The sequence below is a fragment of the Perca fluviatilis genome, chromosome 12, assembly GCF_010015445.1.
Source record: "Perca fluviatilis chromosome 12, GENO_Pfluv_1.0, whole genome shotgun sequence".
Taxonomy (NCBI): domain Eukaryota; kingdom Metazoa; phylum Chordata; class Actinopteri; order Perciformes; family Percidae; genus Perca; species Perca fluviatilis.
In genome coordinates this window covers 24,908,215-24,935,063 of record NC_053123.1, presented here as the reverse complement: position 1 = coordinate 24,935,063, position 26,849 = coordinate 24,908,215, and the positions used below count along the sequence as shown (strand labels likewise).

The 26,849-nt window shown below is 40.2% G+C and overlaps 1 protein-coding gene across 1 annotated transcript; it reads right to left on the bottom strand.

Moving 5' to 3' along the window:
- Positions 1–59: 59 nt before the first annotated feature.
- Positions 60–23,979, bottom strand: ints6 (integrator complex subunit 6). The gene is made up of 18 exons (XM_039818272.1): positions 23,553–23,979; positions 23,355–23,432; positions 22,644–22,793; positions 17,253–17,342; positions 14,187–14,370; positions 9,501–9,626; positions 8,994–9,145; positions 8,053–8,205; positions 7,174–7,306; positions 6,719–6,813; positions 6,514–6,624; positions 5,743–5,958; positions 5,131–5,257; positions 3,841–3,983; positions 3,538–3,721; positions 2,955–3,344; positions 2,219–2,312; positions 60–1,867 (listed from the first exon to the last, which is right to left on the bottom strand). Exons 1-18 carry the CDS (start codon positions 23,661–23,663, stop codon positions 1,774–1,776), a joined length of 2,631 nt encoding a protein of 876 aa, XP_039674206.1. The 5' UTR covers positions 23,664–23,979; the 3' UTR covers positions 60–1,773.
- Positions 23,980–26,849: the final 2,870 nt, after the last annotated feature.

Here is a 26,849-nt window from a genome sequence, read left to right as displayed (position 1 = left end):
AAAAAAAATAAAACTTTTGTCACTAAATCTGCCAACGAACGTGGACAAAAACACAGAGTCACATCTTTACAGAACAACTTTATTTACATGGCCCTTCACAGTGTAAAATAGAAACTTTATTCATGGAAATACTTACAAAAAGGCCATTTTCCACTGAACATTCTCTTTAAATAGTACTCTAGGGTTATTTACATCTTTACAGTGTATTCAAAATACTCTTTTGGTAGCGGCCTCTTCACAAACAAAGACAAGTATGGCAGATTTTGGTCCCTGTCCAAGGAGGGAGGGAACAGAAGAGGGCTGCCCCCTGAATCAGAAATCAACTCTTGACCTCCAGACCTTACTTCAGATTATTTGTGTATACTTGAGAAAATTGAACAGGACTGAAAAAAACTTTTGCAACAAAAAGGTAAGTTTTTCTTTTAAATTACATTAAATAAACATTCTCAAATTTACACAAGTGCATTCACGGTTAAGTGACAAGAAGTTGGTTTGAGATTCATGGCGGGGAGGAGTTTTGGGGACAGGTTAAGTTATTTGGCAGCAACCAGCATGTTGGGACAAGCTGGCATCTGAGACCTTGGTTCATCAACACTCCAGGGGACAACAGTTTGTGTTGCATATCAGCTGTTTCAGGCTAAAATTAAGATAAAAATGGGGTAAAAGTAGCTCCAATGTTATTGCTGATTATGATGCGTAAGTGTTAGTTCCTGAGCTTTTTGTCCCTGTATTTCAACATCTGTAACCAATGATGTTGCATCACTCAAAAGGATTTTAACTTTGTGTTGATCTCTCAGAAAACCTGTATTGCAAAAGACACAGAATTTTTTAAGTTTAACGCTTCCAGACGTAATGAAAACTGTGAATCAGTTTTGTCCAAATTATTCAGTCTGAAGTTACTACTCAATAATATTATACGCCAGTCTGGTAGATAAACAACAAGTTCACAAATTGATTACTTGAGCCAAGTCATACTCAGCATTAGAGTGCTTCAGTTAGTGGAGTGTAAGGTAATTCCAACAGTCAAACAGAACAACAAACTCATCATCCCACAAAACAAACAGTAGACGACCTAACAAGAAGGGAAAAGTAAATGAACGTAAGGGAAGAAAAGTGTTTCATAAGCATCTCCACTGGATCCTGTTTGACCCTGAGTTACCAACACACAACCTGAACCCTTCTACACTGGGGCTCCATTACATCATCATCACAAATAAAACACGACTGAGCATAACATTCAGACGCAGGCTGCTATCTGTTGCTCTCCAGAAAAGTCCTGCACTCCCTCGTTTTATCCACCTCGTCTTTTGAGAGATTTTTCACTTTGTCTTTTAAAAAGAAGAAAATCTAAATTGGAGGAGGAGAATAAGCGAAGGGGGACGCTTCAGGACGGGTTCACAGATCAGAAAACAGCCATGCTCAAATGTTCTACAGGCCAAAAATTTCATTATGTAGACAAAACACTTCACCTGTAGCAATAAAATGCTTCCTCACTCCCCCTTTTGGATATCTGAAAACTTGCATCATTCAGGGTCAACACTGACTTTAGTTTAAACTGTGTGCAAACCAACGCGACCATCAATAATGTTGAGAGTCCACTGAAGAGGTGATAGTTTGAGAGCTAGATGCTGTATTGTCTCTTCTCCGCAGGGGCCAAGTATAGGTGGGGGTGGTTGTGGTGGTGGTGGTGTGTGTGTGTGGGGGGGGGTTCAGAAGGACGTGGGGCGTTGTCAGGTTCATTTTCATTGAGTTAAGTTTAGGAATGAGCTGGTCTCAGAGCGTGTCCACGTGGTTCATGTTATTAGATCTGTTGTGGATCTCTTCGAGGAAGTTTTCCAGCTGCTCGATGAGAACGCGCTTCTTGAACCTAAAGCGAGGAACAAACGATAAAAACAAGTTTGTTTTGGGGTTAGGGTTAGTTCTGTAGCAAGTAAGTCCATTAAACCAAACATTTTAGGCGTTTGAATAGTCACATTTTCTTATGTCAGGAACAGGATGCTGCTGGTGATCACAGCACTAGGATATAGAATTGCTCTTTTTCTGAAGAGAGTCGTAAAGGGCGGGCCTAAGCAAAGATAGTTGAGCGATACAGGATCTACAAGTGAAACACAGGGGATTTGTTTCTTAACCACATCTCCAAATGGTTCTGTCCCAGCTTATTTAAGACAGCAGGGTAATAACAGTAACGCTGTTACATCAGAGGAGGGTTTAACTGTACCTGGCCGCCTCTTTGATGATGTTTTGGAGGAAGATGAGTCGGGTGTCCAGAGTGCCCTGGATCTGCTTCAGGAGGAGGAAGATCTTCTCATAGTCTGAGACAGAAAGAGAGAAAGTTAATGAGGAATAATTGCTCAATAATGCTGTGTTTTCTAGAACTGCAGAAGTCCTTAAGTAAAGCTGGGTATTAAACCTCAATACTTAATCTTTAGTCAGTTATTTGATGATTTAAACTATAGTTCTGCCAATGCTTTCTTTAACTCAGGCATAGGTCTTTAAATGGCTGCTTGTGTTTAGACAATATGTAACATGGGTCTTCTTTTGTAAAATAAAATAAAAAAAAAGGCTTTTGAAGAAATAATGTTTATATTTCCTAAATTAAATAAAAAAATATTTAAATATTAATTAAAAATGTAATATCGCTTCGGTATAAATACCAAACTTGGCTACCACATCAACATTGGTATAGAACAATATCTGCTCGATAGTGTTTTAAGCCCCCAATGTCTCCTTCCAGGCAGCGCTGCGGCCGTTGACTTCAAGGCACCTAACCATAACCCTAATCCTAACCCTAACCATAACCATAGCCTAATCCTAGTGCCTTCCAGGCAGCGCTGCCTGGAAGGAGACGTTGGGGGGCTTAAAACACCGAAAAACAGAATATCTATCTAAACCCAGCCCTAGTAGACCGTTTATTTTTTCCCGACCCCCCCCATAGACTATGTTTGGCTACGTACGTCGGCCAGGTTTCCTGATCTCCCTGGTGATGAGCGTCCTCAGCTCGTTGTTGACCTTGGTGGTCTCGATGTGGATGTGCTTCTTCAGAGCTGCAGGTGTCAGGTAGCGAGGCGGCTGGTCCTCCACCAGCACCATCTCCGCTCCTCCCTCGCTGCCCGGCTGCAGCTCGCCTGCCTGGGGTTGCCCATTCTCCTCTTCGTCCTCCTCCTCCTCCACGTCCCCGTGCCGGAGGTCCTCTGGTTCCGCGGCCGTGTGGTTCTCCTGGTGGTCGCCGGGCTCCGAGGGTTGATCCAGCTCAGAGTCTGAGCTCTCGTCTGAGCCGTAGTGGTTCTGATTCAGGTGGTTGATGATCAGGTCCGGTTCAGCTGCTCCGTCATTCGTGTCCATGTCTGCAGGTTCAGAGATTTAAAAAAAAAAATGTATTTATTAAAATTTAGTTTAGCACTAAATTACTTGAAACGACAGACTTTGGCTGACATGAGCCATGTTGTTTTTGCTTTTTCAGGCATTTCTATATTATTTGTGCTAAGTCAGATACATTGCAGAGTTGGATTGCATAGTTAGAAAGACGTGTAATTATACCGGTTGGCCGAGGGCTGGCAGGCGGTGTTACTGGAGGGGTGTAGGCTCTGCCTAGACGCAGCAGAGGCGACATGCAGCGACGTCTCTTGGGCCCTCCGCCCGTCATGTTGCTGCTGTCTCCTGGTCTCTTACCCTTGTTCTGAGGGCTGGTCACAAACTCATCTGCCTCGTCGATCATCATGCCCTGAGAGGGGAGTGAGGAAGGTGGTCAATTTACATTTGCCTAAATTAACAATTTTTGTCTTTTACTCATGAAAGAGGACCAGGGTTATCATATACTGTATATCAGGGCCGATATGTTACCTTCTTGTCTAGTTTGAAGGGGTTGCCGAATGTGTGGAGGCGTTTGGGCTGTTCAGGGTCTGCGTCTCGAAGAGGCTGAGGAGCAGCTTTTAGGAAGTCTTGGTAGTTGCCCATCTGGGCTATTGGCACGCTGTGGAGCTGGTCTGGACAGGAGACAGGAACATTTAATACACACACTAGAGCGGTCAGTCTTCCTCTATAATACCATTAGAATTTCATTTGTTATTTTTTTAAATATTCAAATAATATTCAAATATTTAATGCTCATAAGCAGCCTGTTATAAATATGTACTACACAACTCAGGCTTATGCATTGTCAATGCCACTATAAGCATGTGGTCGTTGTTACACGTTCTGTCCACTAGAGGGACTTCCAACATCAGCCTGGCCTTGAAGGGGATCTACGTCATGGCGAATTGCATTTCTGGCACGCCGCTAACGGTGCTCGGTTAGCACAATGACATCATGTTAGAAAGCACAGCCAAAACGATTTGTCATAAACTAAGTAACAATAGTGTTAGCGACGGTGCTAACGGCATTGATAACTAAGCCAAACGGCGATGCCATTACTATTTTAGTGATTTATAAGCAAACCTGTTTCTTGCAGATTGTCACGTTACTGAGAATACAGCTGTTAGAAGGTAATATATAAAGCTAACTCTGACAGCTGTAGGCCAGCTTACATAATCTTTAGCTGTCTCCATGAAGCTCCCAGCTAAGCTCCTTTAACACGCGATGCCGTTAGGAAGCCAGAACAAGCTAACTGTTGATAACATAAGCGTTTTGGTTCGGTGGAGATTGATTTTAAAGTCATGTTAAACTATTTCCCATCCTTCTTCCGATTTCCAGCCGCAGCCTGTCACTCCCCCCTGAGCTAACGTTACTTGGTACGTAGCGTTAGTTCACAATGCCTTTCGTTTCTCACCCCCGTAACTTATTGTTCAGACGTGACATGAGAAGAGGAGGTTAGCTAACGTTAGCCAACCTATTTATCAAAATTTTAAAAAAATCACATTCGAATAGTAATTTCAGCATTCAAATAGCATTGATTATTTTACTATTTGAATTATATTTAACTTTTGGAATTCGTTCCAACAGCCCTAACACACAGAATTTTAAAATTTTTGCTCTTAATACCAGATAAAGATCTTTTCTTTTGATGACCTTTCAGTCAGTGGTTGATGTTTTCACCGTGAGATCAGTTTTGGGTGTGGTTACAGGAATACCAGAGCACAATTATGACCAAACCCAACAGTGGGTGTGAGAAACAAGTCTTGCACAGTGACTTACCTGAGTCCTGCCCTCTGAGAGTACAGACGCTGGTGTTGAGCAGGTTCCTCCTCATTCGGCTAAGCTGGTCCAGCAGGTGGCTGCGTGGTATGTCGTAGGGATTCCTAAAGCTCTGCGGCTTTAGGCCCTGATGAGAACATAAGACAGAGGGTATTGTAAAGACAGCGATGGGAGTTTAAATTAGGCCAGTAAATATGGTTGTTTTCTGGTGAAATACAGTTGTACTTTGGCTATAACAGAGAGGATATGCAGTGGATACTGTCGGGGAGAGATGAGCATTTTTCAAATGCCAAAGCCCTCAAACAAGCACCCAAACAAACTTCATCTCAATAAACACCTCTGGAGGATTGTTGGCTGAAAAGCCAGGAAGGCAGAGAAAGTCTAAGCAGAAAGTGAATGAGTGAGATTTTCGCAAGGAACAACACTATCACAACTTTCATAAATAGTAAATAATATTTGGTGAATGTAAATATTTGAAGTAAATGCAGCTCAGTAGACAAGAGTAAAATAAAATGTTGATGTGTGTAACCCTGACTGAATACCTCTTGCTTATAGAATCCGTTTATCCTTTGAAAAACTTTGATTTTAACATGAATAATAATCCATCGTTACCTTGTTGAGCAGTGCCAGCTGGAAGCCCTGGAACTCTTTGGGGTTGAGCTCCAAGGGCAGAGTCGGAGCCTCCCCAGAGAGACTCTGCAGCTGCTGGATGAAGTCCCTGCGCTGGGCCAGAGAAATACCTCCACCTCGCCAACGCACCTTGATGCCGGCCTCGGGTGGCTGTTTCTTACCAATCAAGGCAATCAGGCGGTCGTACTCAATTTTTGACTGGAAATGTAAGCAAATAAGCAATATGACTAGATGCATTTGGAACACAGTCACATTCAGTCTCTTACTTAATGTATAAACAATTCTAAAATATGCACACTAGGATTGATCATTTTTTGATACCAGGGTCAATATGATATTGAATTTTTTGCACCCACATCAAAAATTTATGTTTTCATTACTTTAAATTTGCTTCTATACAATTTACTATAAAATTAAGCATAATATTAACACTGTATCTATTCAAAAGAATAAGTAACCAAGGATATAAATCTGACCATGCATTTTGTGACTGTTTTAAACACTTTTTTGTTTGTTATTGTCAAGTTACTTAAAGGTTTACTCAAATAGGAGTAAATGCACTTGGGGACAGTTTTAAGCTTTGGATTTGTGTGCTGGTGAGTGATTATGGCAACAGGACAGTGGATGTGAGACTGACTAAAATTTGAAATAATAAGATGCATCAGGCTAACATACAGACAGCAGATAGACACCGATTTTCTGTGATACTGTATGTGCCCAAAGGTAGCAAGACAAAACATCCCAACTTCTTACCTGCTGGCTGAGCTTCTTCAGGTAGGAGACCACGCTGTAGCTCAGGCCATACTCCATGTTGTCAGCCAGCAGGTTTGGTGCACCCATGATTCTCAGAGCCTTCCTCAGGGACTGTGGGAAGAAGAACAACAATAAGACCAGAGCATATCTTTTATGGTTTTCCTAGGTTGGCACAAATAATTAAAAAAAAAAAACTTCCACTTACCCCGATATAATATGGAGGCATGGTCTTCAGGTAGTTCTCAAAGGACTGCCGCCATTTGATGGTAGGCTTGAACTTGTGCACTTTGATCAAGTCATCTGCAAGAAAGAAAACAAATTTAGACTAAAAAATGACGTTCACCTGCAACATTTACTGTATAAAAGCCTCCAGGTTTTGCAAGAGAGAAATTTTACATTTCTTACTTTTTCATGGATTAATTCAATTTTCTAAAGCCTTTGCCAAATAATAATAAATTTAATAATATGACCCTCTTACTATAATGGCACATTATGACCATGTTTATTTACATGTGCTGAGGAATGTGGAGGCATGCATGACAGTACAAAAGACTGGTCCTATGTCTACTTCCCTCTAAATGACAATTAACGAGATATACAGGAGCACACAGTGACGGCAAAAATGAGGGAAGGATGACAAATGTGAACCGCCAGTCTTACCCAGAAGTGGCAGAAGCACGGGGTAATTGTAGGGCATCACAAACAGGTTGACACAGTTGAGAGCTGTGCTGGCCTTTAAGTAGCCAAAGGGTTGGCCCAGGTCACTGTACTTGGCACTGTTACACACAAACACCTAAAAGACAACAAGGAAACCAATCAAAGTGTGGTGACATTAGAACTCTTCAACTAGCAAACACATGACATGCAGAAGGTTGTTTTTGTTAACTGTCTCAATAACTGCAATATGACCATGAACATGATCTGTAGCCTGAGCCATGTTCATGCACCTATTGCTGAAAACGTATGAACTATTTCTATATCTTTAAATAGAAGTCAGCACTTTAAACACCTGCTTTTCAAGCTAAGGTTTACACCTCAACTAACCTCTGGCTAAGTAGAACACAGCGTTTGATAGCTGTGCATTTATTACTGTAAAATTAAGTATATGTTTCCATGAATGTATTTAACAACCTGCATTTGTAGAGGGCAGACAAAAACAAGTCTAAATGTTTACAGACAGGTTAGCAGCCCACTGAGGATGTACAGCAAGAAACAAACAATTGGGATGAATGAAAAATGGAGAGACAACTAGTAATAGGATAGAAAAATACAAGATTCACTTGATTGTCCCACATTATAGAACATTTGGTTTGGGCTTTCACCCATGCTGCATCCATAAAAAAACATTCCACACACATAAAAGATGAGGTTAAAACTGCTAGAGGAAACCATAAACGACCATAAACTTCTGATTGAAATTATCATCCAACCACCAGGTGCTGAGGTTAGAAACGTTATGGATTTCAGCTTTAATGTTTGAGTCCTTTCCCACAAAGTGTTTGTTATTTTTCCTGTGTTGTGGTTGTGATGGTGCTGTACCTGCCAGCAGGTGTGCGGGGACTTCCTCTCCAAAATGTACTGGGTGAGAGGCGAAGGCTCCAGCTCATACTTGTCAAAGGGCACCTTGTCTATCACCATGGGCTCCGCGTCCAGACAGGAGAAACGAATGTGGGGGTGGGCTGAGCGGGGGGGCTGGGTGGGGCACAGAGGGAGAGGTAAATACTGTTATAATACCGTTATGTTACATCACATTAACATTCTGCACTGTAAAAATCATCATGTAGCTATAATCATGGATACAGAATAATGCACTTTTTTTTAGCATGTCTGCAACGTAAGATGTTAGATGTATCGTTTTTGTGTTATAAATGATATTACTGTTCAGTTACGTTTCCATTTTTTTCACAAGCCGTCATGTAATTTTATAGTATTAGAAAACACGTTTTGAAGATAGTTTTTTCATCTTCTGTTTTTACTGTGTATTTATAAAATTCAAGTCAATTCAAAATGAAAAGACAAAAGACAAGAAACATACTATATATTGCCAGATACATATCAGCTATATTGCGCTGCTACCTGCCCTTGCTTTATTTGTTCTATTGTGCAATATATTTGGCCCGTGTAATTCATTTTTTTAGGTTGAGTGTCCATGTGAACAAACAATATACTTTTGTCTTTTCTCCTTATATATTGCATCTTCATTATGAATGGAGTTTATTTGGGACACAAATATTTGCATCCAATCTTTGTAAAGAATTAGAAATAAAGATAATCTTTGTAAGGTTTTGCAGAACTTTAGAATGATTCCCCTGTTGCTCTAGAACCTAAGTGATGAATACAACTGTCAGCTAAATGTCCAAGATACCAATGCAAAAAATTCAACAGAGGCTTTAAAAGGTACTATAAAAGATGCATGGTCAAACCATACATTTTTATGATTTGGTGATTTAGCTTTGTTGATTCTTCCACAAGTTTCTTACCAGCGTGGGGGAGTTCTGGTCCGGCCAGAAGGCCTCAGGGATGGGCCAGTGACCAATGGGGACACCGGTTTTGGGGTTGGGTCTTACGTAAATCAGCTTGTGACAACAATGCCAAGCCTGTGGACCAGACTTCACCACCTCAGCTGGAGCATCTGGAAAGACACAGACAGTAACAGAGGAAGCTGACTTCACAGGTAAAACAACCAGCAGCCGTTTAAGACAAGAAGGGGTTTGTGAGGTATGAAACACAACATAATGATTTGGATGAACTGTAAGTGTGTGGGCTGTTTAAATATTAAGTTGGGGCTTTAAACCGTGACATCCACCAGCTGCTTATGAACCACAGCAAAGAAAAGCTCAGGGGGGGGATTAAAAAAAAAAAACCGGGAGCGGGAGAGAGCAAAGAGATTATCTACTAATCAAACAGATGCAGTGCAGCGGTTGTCAAAAAGGTCTTTCAGAAATAGAGTCAGCAATAAAATGTCATTAAACAAAGGTGTCTCGTACCCTCTAAAGGAGGAGGGTCAGGCCCAGTCTTCTCGAAGTTTATCACCACTCCACTCTGGATTTTCTGCACCAGTGACTCCAGACACTGATTCAACATTCGCTGAGAGAACACGCTGTAGGAACGTCCTGCAACACAGACACATGAAAATGGGAATAAATTAAACCGGATTCCAATGGCTTTTAAAAGGAGCAGTGTGAAGGATTTAGGGAATATATTGGCAGAAATAGAACATAATATTCATAACTATATTTTCACGAGGGTCTATCACCTGAAACTAAGAAATTGTGTGTTTGCGTTATCTTACAATTAGCCCTTCATATCTAGGGAGCAAGTATTCTTCCACAGAGCCTGACATGTTGCACTGCCATGTTTCTACAGCAGCCCAGAAAGGACAAACTTAATACCAAACACCGCCTCTAGGGAGAGTATTTTGTGTTTTGACGTTGCCTGAAGGGAACCGTAGGTTCTACTAAGCAACCTCACTGCTAGATGCTACTAAATACTACACACTGGTCCTTTAACTGAATATTGACAAGGTATTGAATCCACTTATTAAATATGAATCCTTTCAACTCTGTTTAGGAGTTTTATCTAACACTCTTAAGGCTGCACTAATTCATTTGGGGCCACTAGGGCACAGTGGAACAAGCTGACAAAGTTTATATAAGTTGTTTTAGCGTTAACATTGGCATCAGAACACATCCAGACATTATCATTTACTAGATCATTTCTGGTCACCGAATTAATTTAAGTCCAATATTCACTTGGACGTTTAGCTCCAACAACTCAAAAAAAAAAATATCTGTCTCTTTAGCTGCTAGATGCTCCGCTCCACTCTTCTTCACCAGTCACAGACAAAGTCACTAACTTTGTCTCTCTAATGTTTGGTGCTAAGCGGGTAGAGTGCAGTAAATTTATCTGAGCTTGATAACAGGAAACAGCTGCTTACTGCTGCTGGAACAGGGTAAAGGCTGAATCACACAGTAAATGAGCCATAAAAAAACTAAATACTGAGCTAGTATATACTGAAAGCTAAATACTGAAAAGAGACTGGAAGGCTCCATGAAGCTGAGGGAAACTACTAGAGATGGGTGATAATTATCTTTGGGTTTGTTACAATGAGCGACCACTTTTACATAACATGTAGTCAGAGTCATTACACATACTTTGGCTAGTTATAAATATTAGGGATGCACCGAATATTCGGCCACCGAAAATTTCGGCCGAAATACCTTTATCACCGAAACAATACGGCCGAAAATGTTGTGATGACGCAAACAGAAAACGCGACCTGCACGTGTGTCAGTACCCGATCCGTTCCACCTGCAAAGCGTCTCCTAAGCAAAGAGGTTGAGACGGACCACGGAGTGAAAACAATGAAAAGTACGCTCTTAGAGTCTGTCAGCACACATTTCAGTGGGATCTGTTCGGATCCTCTGCACTTCATCGCGACTGTACTTGATCCGCGTTATGAAGACCATTACTTGGATGCGGAAATAAAGCAGGGCGCACGAGAATGATGATCCAGGCCGCGATGGATGCGGAGAACCCGCGTGGAGACGGAGACGGAGCAGCGCCCAGCGCAGGAGATCAGAGCGCAGAAAAAAAGACTTGTCTCGCTGCACCAGATGAGGGGCATGCACCCTCGTTGTCTGATATGTTCAGTGAAATCCTGCAAGAAAGTGCCTCAATTAATAATAATAATAATAATAATAATAATAACAACAATAGGTAAGCTATTCTGTTCTTAGGCTACTGTATACTGTATGTGACTATCAGATTGTAGCCATATTTCTGCTAGATATTTTTTTTAATTAAACTTTAATATTAATTTATACAATTGCAATGCCTTGATTTTAGTAAAGTTAGTACACAGTCATAGCCATAAATGCAATGGTACTAATAATTGGCTTAATTTCTTTCGGTGTTTCGGTTTCGGTTTTCGGTCTTGGTTTCCTCTTTTTTCGGTTTTCGGTTTCGGCCAAGAATTTTCATCTCGGTGCATCACTAATAAATACCTCTAAAATCTAACTAAAACTCAAGTTTTGAAAGACAGATTACATTTAGATTTTCCATTTACCGGTAGTAGTCCTGGGTAAAAAGTTCCAAGATTAATCTTTGCATCTGCATCATTTGCCTTTACTCAGTGAATAAGTGTACATTTGCATAAAATGTTGTAACGTGTAGACTGTGGTGACTCATCAGAAATAGTACAGCGAGGGCTACATGATATGTAAAATTGTGGAAATCAAGTTATTACAGCGTAGACAAAATGATTAATTTTGCAGGGGGAAAAGTATGTGATAGCTACTTGCGTGTGAAATAAAAAGAAGGGTAAGTTTCAAGGATACATTCTGGGAAGCACTTTGACATTCATCTTAAAAGAAGAATCAAATCGATGCAAAGTTAATTAAATCAAGGAAGATCAGTGCCAATATCTATCCCAGTTATCTAGATAAAATAACTATCTGAATGTTCTGCATGTTGCTTTTCTTGTGAGGGAAGAAAAAACATTTGAGACCCAAAGCTTAAAGAATCTGGATCTCTTACCAACTTAAAACCAGATCCAAAATGGTGCCAGCTTTCAGAACTCAAACCTAACCATGAATTTATCAACCACCTATTAAAACTACTAAATAATCCTGGTTAAAAGCGCATTATACTGAATGTAGAGTACTATTAGTTTAATTCAAAACACTGCAGCGCTGGACTACAGATACAGAACAATGCCAAGTGCTTCCGACTTAACACTGTATTCATGTTCATGGGGTTGCATCAGTCCTTTACACTCACTACATGTTACCGGCATGCAAAGAGGTACATTTGCATGAAACGTAGATCTCTAAAGCTCTAAAGCTTCTGCAGCTTATTTGTCATAGCATCAGTCACAAGGCAGCGAAGGTTGCATGAGTAAAGACCGTGAATCAGACAGTGTCTTACAAAACTACAACTGATTAGTCTAATTCAGCCTTGTGGCCATTTACTGCCTCCAACTTCACCTCTGATGACCTTGTTATATGCACCCATTCACTCACTCATTTTCAATAGGCCGTGGCTTTGTGTCAGGTCTGCCATCAGCAGTAATGGACAGGCAGCATGCACTGTAGACTGTCACTGACAATGGAGCTGTGTCATGTTCTGCATTCAGCACCACTGACTGCTACACAGAGCTTTGGTGTGCTCTGTCTCTATCTCTCTATGTGCGTTAATCTTAACCTGCCATCAGCATCATTCTAGTCGGTTCCTCCTGCCAGCTGCTTCCAAAATCAGGCAGCATGAGGACTGGAGACAGGAGGAATACAAGTCCACTTCTATAAATGGATGTTATTTAAAACTGGTAGGTAGTAGGTACTGTGGACAGCCAGGGTTGGCCTGGATAGAAGTATTGTGATGTGTTGTGAGTAAGACAAATCCTGGACCAAGTGGGAAAATCTGAGCTTTCTAACCTTAATCAACAATTGCTCCTGAAGTGCACTTGAGCAAAGCACTGAACTCATCCACAACAGCTATAGCAGACCTGCTCAACAGTTGAAACAAGAGCATATTGTGTTTGTACTGTGCGTTTTTTTTAGCTCCCGATGGCAAACCTGTAAACACAAGTAAATCTGAAAGTTGAGCAAGATGGTGCTGAGATAGAGCTCGGGGATGTGTGTGAGTGAAAAACAGCTGCCAAGGCAAACTTTCTTACAGTCACAAATAATTCCCTCTTTAAAAAAAAAAAAAAAGAAAAATCCAGATTTATTGTTATTCTCTTCCTTTGTATTGACAGAGATGATTAATCAGCTGTGCAACGGAATGCATTTAACAAATAGCTATTTTGATCTGGTGTTCTAAATACTTTTGAGCTTGTCGCAGCATGTTCCACTGGGCTCTGCTGTAGAAATGAGGCTTGGGTCACTCCCAAGAGGAATATGCTTATGGTGTTTTTCCAAGAAAGGTTATAATGACATCTATTTACAAATAATTGGCCATACTTTGTAAATAACAACAAGTAACTTATATATTCTGGTGTACACATGAACAAAGAATATTTGTTGAAGAAAGACTATGTAGTAGAAGTAGTTAAATTACATATACCTTATTAGTAAATGCAGCAGTCACAAAGGCCTCTAAATCTAATCATGTAAATTACGTACATTGGTTTTCTAAATTGTTGGATAATGCGGGCTGAACATTATTGTAGTTATCATACATTAACAAAAAAACTTTAAGTCACATTAATAGTTTTACTATATATATATGAAATACTCTAGATTTAGATTTATTATTGCACTTCCATCAAGTGTGGCGACTTGTCACAGACAGATTAAAGAAAGGATTGTCAAAATCAGTGCAGCAGAGGTTGAGATATCCTGTGGGCACCAAAAACACTGGATTTTACTATTCCTATAATGCAACTCAATAGCATCTTTCATTAAACCTTCCCATCCCTCATCTTTCAAACTCCAGTTCCCAAATTTATAACAAGTCTTCAGTCAAATATTTGAATCTAAAGTCTAACTCAAGAGAACTCTTGAGTCTTTTTCAGACTTGACAAAGCTCCTCTAGAGCTGCAGATTTTATACTAATTAAGTACTTCTCATTACGAGTAAACCGACCTTTATGTGTAGAATCTGTGGAGTGCCCCTTTAAGCAATGCACTCTACAAACACATATTATACATTAACCAAACACCACCAGCCTACCTCCAGTGACCTCACACATTGGGGTGATTGGAGAATCATCAGGCGGGACGCCACCGAGGGGTTCGGGCTCCACCGAAGCGTTACCAGGGATGCGCAGCACCAGAGCGAATAGACGCTGGTCCCAGCGGAAGGGCTCCTTGGTCAGCTCGCTACCCGGCAGCGGGGTGGTCAGAGGCAGATGGAGCTGGACGGTGGAGGAGAGAAACAGAGGATTGAATGTTACTGACACAAAGAAGCATGGATCATAACTAGAGACAAAATGTTGGACAATATACAGTACATACACCAACAGACAGAAATATGTCGGAGATTTTGCTTTAACGTTTATACCAAGGTAGCTCTATCTTTAATATCACAGGTTGTTTTAGACCGAAATTGAAAATCAATCAGCAGGAAGTTTATGGGAATTAAAGTGTAACTCTCACCAAAATGCAACCTAGGGTCTTTTTGTGAATGTACCCGAGTCAAACTTTCGTTCAAAAACATAATTAGGACGGAAACGCCACTTTTAAGATTTACCGTATTCTCATTTTCGGTCAAATGGCCTTTTGAATGGGAGCGCTAGGGGCACTGCTACAATAGCATCAAAATCACGATTTCTAAAACGCTAAGGAGGCTCGACACAACATGAAACTTTGCTCCAAGTATCACCAGGGGCTCTCCACATGAACTCCAGCATTGAGAACATTGTTTGTGTACACAGAGTTTACTAAAAAAGGTTTTGAACACCTCACTGTAGTTGTTGGTTTTTCCGGTCGCCGTCCATCTAGCCAGTCAAAAAGTGTTGATCTCCGAATGCAACGTAACAGGGAGGAGAGTGAAGATGGAAAGCTCCTAAAGCTTAGTTCCATATAAATGCACAGACAGTTTGTGGTTTTGTCATCAGTGAAAAACAATATTGACCTTGTAGTTGAAAAAGGAGCCTCATGTAAGAATGACATTTCCTCCTATGGAGCCCGTTCATTCGCATTCGGAGATCGACTCTTCTTGACTGACAAGAAGGCGGATAGCGTAAACAACAACTGCTAAAGTGAGTCGTTGAAAACCTTTTTTAGTAAACTGTGTACACAAACAATGTTGGAGTTCATATGTAGAGCCCCTAGTGATACTTAGGAGCAAAGTTTCATGTTGTGTCGAGCCTTCTTAGTGTTTTAAAAATAGAGCTTTTGATGCTATCATAGCAGTGCCCCTAGCTCTCCCATTCAAAAGGCCATTTGTCAATCTTAAAAGTGGTATTTCCGTCCTTATTATGCTTTTAAAACAAAAAGTTTGACTCGGGTACATTCACAAAAAGAACCTAGGATGTATTTTGGCGAGAGTTACGCTATAAGTGCCTTCATTTAACAGATATTTAAATTCCCTGCAATATCCAAAAACAGATTTTCCCATTTGGTTATCTTATCTTTAGACCTTTTTTTCCACACAAACTTGCAGAAAATGTACTACATCCAGAAAATATTGCTATTACAATATACAATTATATAAACTATATAGCGTCACAGAATATTTTGTTCATATTGCCCACCCCAAGTCTGGGTTGGCATCGAGTATACAAAATCATATCTGTAATTATACAACAAAGATGAATTAATTAACATTTAAGCAAATACCGACTGCAAACTGTGCTATTAGTGCCATTATAAGATCTCACAGTGTTGACTCATTATCCCTTCATGGTAACAGGCTTTTATCCATCATACTGCTACTCAAATACAGATTCAGATTTTCTCATAAATTATCTTTTCAGATATTTCTTAGGAAGCTCAGACATTTAAATATCGCCAGAAGAGCTGCAATTAAAGTCAAAACTTCCCACCAAATGTCACTCTGTAACTTGTGCCCAGTCTGAACAAGCACAAGCCTGGAATTATCACAGATGGCATAAATTAGACTGTGGCTGAAGAATCAAGGATTTAAAAATTGTATGTGTTTGACCTGCACAAAATTTGCTTCTCAAGCTACAAAACTGAATACATGGCTTAATAGAGTGAGTCCTATCTCTATCTCACAGGGAGTAGCAGCACACATATTCTACATGGATGACAGACATGACAACTTGCAGATGGAGGCAGAAATAAATTAATAGTTCAAGGTAGAATAAGTTACTGAGTCACTGGGAGGACAGCTGTTCTCTGACTAGCAGACCTCAAAGGAATCTTCGTGTTCACACAGCCCTTCAAAGGGAACACTACACGCTCAAACGACTGACCTTTGTACTTCTGTATCATCACTAGAGTTAAAACTACTTTGATAATCAATTAAACTACAAAGATTTTGAAAAATCTATTAATTGTTTAAGTCATTTACCAAGCAGATTTGTCCCAAAAAAAAATTGCTGGTTCCAGCTTTTCAAATGGGAAGAATTACATTTTTGTCTTTTATATTACTGTTGGTAATGGAAACACCACATTAGGCTCTGGGAAATTATGGTGGGCCTTTTTACACTATTTTCTAACATTTTAAAGGCCGGGGGATTCATTGATTAGTCTTTAATGTGACCATTTGCTGATTTGTTGGTCCTTTATGAGAGTAAATTTTATATATATATATATATATATATATATATATAGTTTTTGAATTCTGGTCACATAAAACAAGCAATTTCAATGTGTCAACTTGGGCTTTGGGGAGTTGTGAGACACTTTATAGATCAAAAGATTGAGAAAATGATCAGTAGAATAATTGATAATAAAAAATATCATTAGTTGTAGGCCCTACCACAACGTGACTTCAAAGCTAAAACTGACTAGCATTACAGTTTCTATATCTTTCTTCTAATGTGACGATATGTAGTTACTGATAGCTCACGGTAAGACAGGTAATATGCTGTGAGCGTACAATACGTCAGGACTGTTTTGCTTTATATAGTCATGGGATGATTCTGACCTTAACTATTAAAAATGATTTGTAATAGTAATTGTCCTGTGGGTTTAATTTTAGCCTCCGTGGTGACAGATCATAGGGAAGGGTTGGATGAATGCTTGTGTTAAAGTGAACATTGTGTGATCAGACAGGCTCCTGAGTTGTCATCCAACCAAGCAGGAAGCACTCCTGATGTTGGCTGACCTCGTCTTGGACTCCACCGCTGCTGGTCAACTTGTTGCCGTCAGTGATTGTGATTATAATGGCGGGTTCGAGGAAAAAAGGATTCCTTCCCTGTGAAGAATAAAGAAGACAAATTCACAATTAATTAAAACACTTAACCAAATTGGCAGACAAAAGCAATGACCAAAAAAAAAAAAAAAACATTAGAATTTAGCAGGTGTATATTTATAGCATTCCAAGGGATAAATGAGTGCAGATAAAAGTATCATTATACAGCGAAGTTAAAGGGAATCTATTTTAAGTGAGTGGCTAGAGAGAGAACCTTAACTCAAGGGAATAATGCACAGAAACAGTAAGAGTACAGTCTTTAGCACAGAGTGACTACATCTGTACATCTATGAAGAGTATTAGTGTGTATCTGCACTATATGGCCACTCTATCCTCCACAATGGCAGAGTACATTACCTGAGGATCTATGTGAAACCTCTTTTTTGCTAGACCTCACAATATTTCATGACACCAGCACTTCACACACTGATAAAATGAAACTGGAGCAGCACTGCATTTATCACTTTGCATCAGCCCTGTGGGATCTCCACAGAATAACTTGGCGAGTTAACAGTGTAAAACCTCAACGCAGTCCTGTCAGCAAACAGTCAGCACACTGGACCTCACTGCAGAGTCATACGGAGTTTTCATAAAGGCCATTCTGTTCCGGCAGCGCTGTGATTATTAATGGATGTGGACCCACTCAGTTTGGACTCAACCTGTAGGCTGTGGTTTCTGCTGAATGATGGATCTGTCCAGTTACACAAACAGCCCAAAGAAAACAGAGCAGGATACTACCAAGATCCACTGTACTGTAGGTATCCATGACAACCTTGCAATTTTTTTTATTACCTTCTACTCCAAAATCCCATTATATCGAGCACTTTCTTAGCATGCAAATGAGTTCGCGATGAGGCTAACAGACGATACGACGAGATGATTTCATCTGTGTCACATCTGCTCACTTAGCTTTACTGTTGCTATGCAATTAGGTGTTGGTCATAAGGGGGCTAAAAAAAGGCCAAATGTAGTTATTAAAAATTAGATTTTGGGACATCACATCAGTTCATACTGACGATACAGAGCAGCAGCCAGCTCTGCTCCTGTAATCTCGTCCACTACAGTTTGACAGGTCAGTGTATTATTACATGTAGAGCTGAAACGATAAGCCACAGATCAACAGAAAAATAATCACTCAGTAATTTGAAAAACACTGAAATGTGGAGATTTGATTCTTTTCTTTGTCTAATGTGATAGTTTACTGAATCGGTGAATAGATTTGGGATTATTTGTCAGACAAAACAAGCCACTGGATGACATCACATTGGGTTTTAGGAAATTGCGACCAAATGATTAAACGAGAAAATAATCAAGGCATAAATCAATAATGAAAATAATCAGTAATTGGAGCCCCAATCATCTGGAGCGGCCTTCATAGATGGGTTGTCTATGCAGTCAGCTACAGTCCATCTGAAATTGCAGGATCAGCTGGTCTGCTAACAACACCAGGCTGATGGAGATCCATTAAAGCCCGGTTTATCATCCGCGCTGACGTGATAACTTCCGACCAAACATCACCGGTCATATCATTTCCTCACTATCCTCCTTTGCTGTCCTCTATTTCTTCTGCTCTTTCATTGCTCTCATAATGAAACCGTGATAAGTGTCATGATTACCCGCTGGCTGACTCCCTACCTCCAAACTTATCTTCATCTCCCAGGGGAGAGTCATCTCAGATGCCTGGCAACCTGGAGGGCTCCTTGTTACTGCAGAGAGAAGCACTCCAGGGCAATATCAACTCCCCCACAGCCTTACTCCCTTTTGTCTTCTCCCTCTCTAGCTCTCTGCCCAAATGAACGTCTTACACCTTGAGCACTTACAAACACAAGGATGAAAAATCAAAGTTGACTTTTTTTTTATGAATTAAATTGGAAAGAAAAGCGGATGATATTGAGTTATTACATGGGGCACTTCAAATACAAAGTCAACAGAGCACTGTGAAGCTACCACATCACTTTGGCTTTGATTTACAGCCGTTGAAGTAAATTAATCCAGAAAATCACATAAGACAAAGGAAGGTGTGCAGAGTAATCGGAGTGCTGATGAAACCTTTGACAGTTTTGACTACTTAGGGTTAGCTTTTAGATAAGTTTGTCAAAGTTCAAAAATATATATACAGGGTTTCCCCAGTATTAGTATTAGTGTAAATGTGACCATTGCTCTCAAACTGTAATCTGCTACCACATTATCTGCTCATGAACAAATTAATTTTCTGCAGAAACTCACTACAGAAAGCAGCTCACAAGAGATGTGATGCACTAGTATAATACTAAAACAATTAGTCAATTAATAAATTAGTCAATGTAGTGAAAATTAATAATGTTATGATTGTAAACTGAATTGGGTTTTGGAGCATTTGTCGGACAAAAGTAGTAATATGAAGACGTCACATTGGGTTATGGGAAACTGAGATGCGCATTTTCCATTATTTTTGAACATCATTAAGACTAAAAGATGTTTTTTTTTTTAAAGATAATTATTGATAATACCAATAATTGTTAGTTTCAGCCATTTAACAATGGTCCTTATACCTCTTCTTTTGGAAGGACATAAGCAAAATACAATAGTTACATCGGTTATGATGTCAAATATAGAGTGAGTGTGCCATTCATTTTGAGACTGGCCTGCAGTTCTGAAAAGGCACAGAGGTCATTAAATTAGAAATACTGTTAATTCAACCTGTCATTAGAGGTCAGTGGTGACCAGAGCAATAAACAGTAACCTTGACCACAGCATGTGCAGTTTGTGTTCACAGGCACGTGTCTGTGTCACAGTCTATAGTCTGTGTCCTTAACACTTATGCCAGTGTGATAGCGTGGTCAGTATTTGAAATTCAAACTGCCTGAGAGTGTCTAACATACATTATGTATGCTGTATGTATGCATTACCCCTGACGGGAGGGATCTTCCGTTTGTTACTCAGGAAATGCTAGTAAGCATTCACTATTGCTCCTCTCGACTTACCTCCATACTGGAAATCAGACGTCCAAGTTCTACATCAACCCCAAGCGTGCAGACCCACCTAGCAGTCAAACTGGATATGGGCTAGACTTTTAAGCTTACAGTTGTAACGACTATTTCGGCAGAAAACTGAAACTCATTTCAAAACACTGGACAGAAGACAAGAAAACCTCACAGGGTGATGCGATACAGCTACTGCAAGCGGTTATTCGTTGCTTTCAAATGAGACTAAATCGGGATAGATCCACTCTGGTCATTTTGTATTACACTGTACTAAGTGGCACGATGAAAGAAGATTAGAAAAGTACTCCAACTGTAAAACACAATCTCACAATTTTTATCAATCATCTCGCACAGCTTTCATATAAAAACTACCTCCCTTCCTCTCTGGGAAGTTTGACCACACAGAGACGTGATGTCATTAGGCGGCACTTTTTGGAACTGGGCCAGTAACATTGAATCAGTTACAGACCTTGTGAGCTCAAAGAATATTTGTTTGCCATATTTAGTCCCAATTAATTTTTTATGCCAGCTGTGAATCAGAGCAACTCTGCTGTTCCAGCTAGAGGAGAGACTTGTTTTAAATTCACAAGTTAAAAACTGAGTTGCGCAACACAATGGAAGTAACATCTATGACGTCTAGATTAGGGCATTTTTTCTTCCTGTAAAGCCTTTCTTTTGAATATCTTAACGTTCAGGATCTTGTGAACAGAATATTTAAATCATTCAAAGACTTTCCTGTGAGCTAAATCCCAAGGTTTCATCCAGCATTAGTAACCCAATAAACATTCCACTAAATAAAAAGCGTGAGAAGGGAATTTAAACCCAAATCAAGTTTAAAGGCCCTCTGGCAAGCAAGAAAATACACTACGTTACAATTTTCTTTATAGCCTGGCTCCGCCCTCCTACGTACTTCCGCTCAGTTTTCATGTTCCTTCAGTACTACATCTGGGTTTGCGGTATATTCGCGGGTTTTCTCCAGCCAAATTTGTATTGGTCCAATCAGCGAACAGAGGGAGTGGCTGAGAATGATGATGTTGAGGTTGTGCGCTTTTGAGTTTGAGTTGTAGTTCCATAATGGCGGCAGAGAAAGATGTGAGTGAAGCCATTCGGTCCGTTGTGGCAACGCTGCCAAATATCCAGAATTTAAAGCCCGAGCAAGAACAATCTTTGCTGAGTTGTGTTGATGGCCATGATGCTGTGGCCCTCCTCCCCACAGGGTTCGGGAAAAGTTTGATTTTCCAGCTCGCTCCGTTAGTGGTGAAGGAGTTGGCTAAGGCGAATGCTAGCGCTGCTAAGGCGAATGCTAGCGCTGCTAAGCCGACGTCACAACCAAACATTAGTGATTGGTTATGGCAGATCCAGAGTGGCTCTGGGCAGATCCAATAGTTTTAAACTTCAACAGAGTACCCGTCTTCAAGGAAGTTAAAACTTGGAGAGTGGAGAGTGGCCAGACTCTGTATAAATGACATGTACGAGAGTCTGGTAGGACCAGGCTAGCAAAACATTATGCAGTCTGAAAAAACAGCCCAGCAATAAATCACACCTTTATGAAGGTTTTAATGTTCAGTTGTGGTTGAAAACATTTCAGAGAGGTGCCAACTCTCCGTTATGGTCCTTTCAGAAGCTGTACTCTTACGGAGAGGGGTTTCGAAAATTGTGTCCACCCCATTTATGTCAATGAGAGTAGACTAAATATCAGAAACATTTGTCATCATAATACAATATAATTCAACAGCAATTCCTTCTCGACCATTAAGTTGAAATAACACCTCTCTGAAACAGCTTCAACAAAACTGAACATTATAACCCTTATGACGGCAGGGTTTAAAGCGGATCTGTTGTTTTAGAGTGCTTTAGTTTTAGCTAGATGTAGCTACTAAAATAACTTGAGTGCAGATCTATGCAGACTTGGCTGTTAATCCCTCTAAGACTGTAACGGATCCTTAAATTTGAAATACATCATGCACTTCTAGGGTTTAAGTGTCAAAGCTAATTTAAAACTCTAATCTCTGTACATTTAAAAATGTTAGCATGAAGCTATACATGGTTTAAAAGCATAGTGGCAGTATTTAACACCAGAGGTCCACAAATCAACGGTTACTAAGATGAAAGAAATAAGTTGTTCCTGTTTCTTTGTAACTTTGTTGCGGTTATGTTTGTGTCATGAGCACATGACTGAAAGTGTGTTGGGTCACAGTATGCCGGTGGTTGATGCTTGTAAGACTGGGGATAGGGGAAGGGGAGTAGGGGGTGGGTGAAGGGGGTCTGTAGGGGCATATAGCACCTTGTCATAACACTTTCATCAACTTGACTTCTTCCCTGCCTCTTCAGTGCTACATACCTGTCCATAGTTGTCTATCCCAGTCACTAATCTATTGAGATTGAGTAAATCAAAAGCGGTCCTCAAGGACTGGCCAATAGATGTGAGTCCAGCTGCTTGGAGGTTCCTCAGCTCTGTCATGAATATGGCATGGCTCTCTTTCCATCCAGCCTTTAAAAAAAACAAAACAAAAAATGTTGGTTAATAACATGCACAAAAGGTATATAACTACACCACTGTTGTGAGCACCAGACAACTTCTGCAGAAGTCAATGGTTAACTTTATTTGACTAGGATTCTGAACGGATAAACATAAATATATAGGTCGCTTCCCCTCTATTTGCCCATGCCAATAATTTGACAGCACTGCAGTTAAGATCCGTTTCTACCAGGCTATTGCGACAGGTCTGCGATCATAAATTTCAAAGTGGCCATGTGTGCCGGGACTAAAGTGGCAATTTGGTCTAAACAAGTAAAGTAAGCTAGTCTGTCAACCCCCTCCTCCTCCTCCTCCCTGTCCCCCCAGATATCACCTCGCTGTATAAATAACACCCAGAGTTCCTTGCTGCTCACATTGAAACAAAATGTCGGCCATGTTTTAAAAGGGGTATGAAAGCTCCTCCTGAAGATTTTCTCTACACAATTGATGTAGTGATCACAACGTGGTGGAGCGATGGAGGGACAGTCAATCTGCGCAATGTAAAGCTGGACATGACCCGAAAACAAACTCTACCTTTATCCCGAACGGAACGTCTTCAAAATTTACCAACATATACCGGTCCCCTCGGCTCGCCGGATCTCTCCCTCTGAGCTGTGGAAATAGTAGAGAATTATTTACGGTTACCGAGAGATCGGGTTTGACAGGCGAGCTTGCAACAGTACAATCCCGCTCGGGATCTCCCAATATTCATGTGTCCCGTGGTTACAGTACCTTCATAAAAGTCTCAACAGCGCCTTTTGCTATGTCCAGATAGGTAGTGCCCAGATGGGTGCGCTGGTTCATTGAAGCGGACGTGTCTATCAGAAAAAGTAAAACGGGCATTGTGATGGTAATGACACGTTCTGCATGGACTTGATGTCAGTACAACCGGCCAAAACGCAAAAAGATCTTTTGTTCTCCTGCCGCCTGTATCACCTCTCAGCTAGCTAGCTAGCTGGCTAACTCTGTCTCACACATTCTTTCAAAAAAGTGTAAGAATAGTGAGTGTAGAAGCCCTTTTCGGGCAAACTAAACTAACAACCTCAGACCCTAGGGGCAGGTTATTGATTCACGAGGGATTTTGATAATTTTTACAATATTTTGCAAATATTCCTAAGTTTCATAGTAACAAAGTTCCCCCTCATAGTGTGTCCCTGCTTCTCCCTACACTGAATGCGCTGTGCCTTGTCCACTGGTTTTAACCAAAGCTCCGCGCTGGACCACGCCTACCAAGCGGTCCATCATCGTCACGTGTGAAAGATCTCGCTCCTCATTGGCTGTCAGAAGCCACTCATTACCATATCCAAATAAGGCCAAAGCTGAGCCTCTCATGCGCATGCTTGCTTGTCTGAGAGGCAGGAATGCAAGGAAAATATTCTGTACATGCATTATGTGTTAAAGGACACAACATATCTGGCGAAGCACTCTTTACCGGAGCATTGCCGTATTGTTTAAGCACATTATTCAAGAATGAGCCGGTGTGTGCCCTGAGAGCTGATTACATAATCAACATTTACTTCATTCTATGTGTACGGGCGTGGGCTATTGTAAAAGACAACCCCTAGAGAGAGAACAAAAGAAAGACTATATATATATATATATATATATATATATATATATATATATATATATATATATAAATAGAAAAAAAGAGAGAGAGAGAGAGAGAGAGAGAGAGAGAGAGAGAGAGATAAAACAGTTAAATATTAACCGAGGAATGCACCAAGGGTATACAGAAAGTACTCGCTGACACTATGGCACTTTGGTTTTCATGTGATGACTAAATAAAGACAGCCCTTTCTGCGAAACAATGTGAAGGAAAAGAGGTTTAGCTGAATAGTCGCTGCAAGGGATTGACATGCGTGCGCACGCACTCACACACCCTGCAGCTCTATATGTGCAGCAACCTACATATTCGCTAAAAATAAGAAATTAAAACTATATAGTTCTGAAAATAGATTAAATGAGTGAGATTTAATAAAGTAGGCTATTTGGCAGACTTCTGTTCTAGCCCCATCAGTTTTGGCTTTATACATGTAGTTTTGTCATATAATGTCTCAACTATTGTAACAGACACTTAAGAATTATTTCAATTGATCCTCTACAGGCTACACATCATCCTGGCTGATCCACCACTCTTAATGCCACAGTCACTCAGCCAGATGCGCGATTGTGCAATACTATTTGGGCCTACATAATTAGCTCCTTGGAAAATAATATCATCACTTCCGCAAAAATAAGCGGAAACCAACCGGTGGTTGGCGATAGCAAAGAGGAGGAAGGTCTGCCTGTTTGACAGAGTTTATTGGAGCAACACACACACAGACACACACACACACACACACACTACACAAACACACACAAACACGCACAAACACACACACATACACACACACACGCACGCACGCGCACGCACGCACGCGCACGCACGCACACATTTTTCCGGCGTGTCACTAACATGTCTTTCAGAATAAAATTATTTATGTGGCTGGTGTAATGTGATCTAGAGGGCAAAATTGTACACATGTAGTTTATTTATTGCCAGTGTGAACCAACTGATATGGTATAGGCCTACATAGAAGTGAAAAGTAAAGGAACCAAGTAACACACTTTTACTCAAGTATTTTATTTAAGTTAAGGGCGATAGGTATCGAGCGTAGGTTATATCGAACGAACAAGAGCGGAAAAGTAAGTAATCGATCCAACAACCAAACCACATCCATACCCCTAAACATACCGATACAACTTCCTATTGTTGCTCCAAACAATTTGAGCCCCGAAACATCCAAAGAGCTCAAATTCATAGTTTTTCTACCAGCATACTTACCGTACTAGTTTTAGACCTTTATTCTGAAGTCCAGACAAAATTTGACCGGAAATAACTTTCGTTGTGTTTCACAACTCTTTCTAAACGCCTACAAGGAGGTACTAAGTGTTTTCATATAATGTGTCAAATTGTTGTGTTTGCTGATGTTAACACACAACACCTAAATAGATTATGTATATCTGTATGTTTTATTATAGGTCTAATAATTAGCTTGGATCAAAAACGTTACTAAAACATACAGGATTGTCTGTGAGGGTTTTACTATGAAAGTCATAACCGGAAGTGGGATGTTTTGTTGTCACGCAGACTTGATTACTGTGTTGGCCATGGTGTTATATACTGTCTATGGTTGGCCCCCCGTCAGTGAAATGTGTAAAGCTACACCAGAATAATGTAAAAGAGACTTAACGTTATTTGCCTTCAACATAAAAGCAGGCTGATATGAATCAGAATCAGATGTTAGGCCACCAAGCAAGTTTACACTTGCAAGGAATTTGCCCTGGTAGCCTAGTAGGTAGGCTACATACCGAAAACAATAAACATATTAAAAAGGGAACAAACAATAAAGCAAAGTGTTGTATGTCGTATAAGTGATATAGGCCTACAAATTGGGAACTAGCCTACAGTTTATCAGTCATTGCTGATATTAGCTGTAAATCCACCATCAACACCTAAAATAGTAAAAGTGTATAGGGAAACAGCATAGTATGGTGGGAGTTCTTTTCATTTAATTTTCAAGTTAGAAAGTTTTTTTTATGATATTTGAAAAAAGACACCTCAATCAATCAATCAATCAATCAATCAATCAATCAATCAATCAATCAATCAATCAATCAATCAATCAATCACAGTAGGATAATAAGGATGCAAAAGAAAGTACAATGGCCTATGTAAAGCAATTACAAGTAGACGTTTGCAGGTTAAAATCCAGATTTCTAAATTGTCCAAATGGCACAAGTGAGTTGATTTTAAGTGTTGAAATTTGTTCCAGGAGTCAGGTGTTCTTAAGTTAAAAGGCATTTTCCAAGTTCAGAGTATAAGATCGTGGAACATGAAGCAAAAGCCAATCAGCAGAGACGGTTTGATTCCCTCTGAGTAACAGAGAAGTTATGTGTGGTAGTTTACAATAATAGCCTTATAGATAAAGAAATGCCAGTGAGTATCACGTTTTTCTTGAAGAGACGACCACCCAACACACTCAT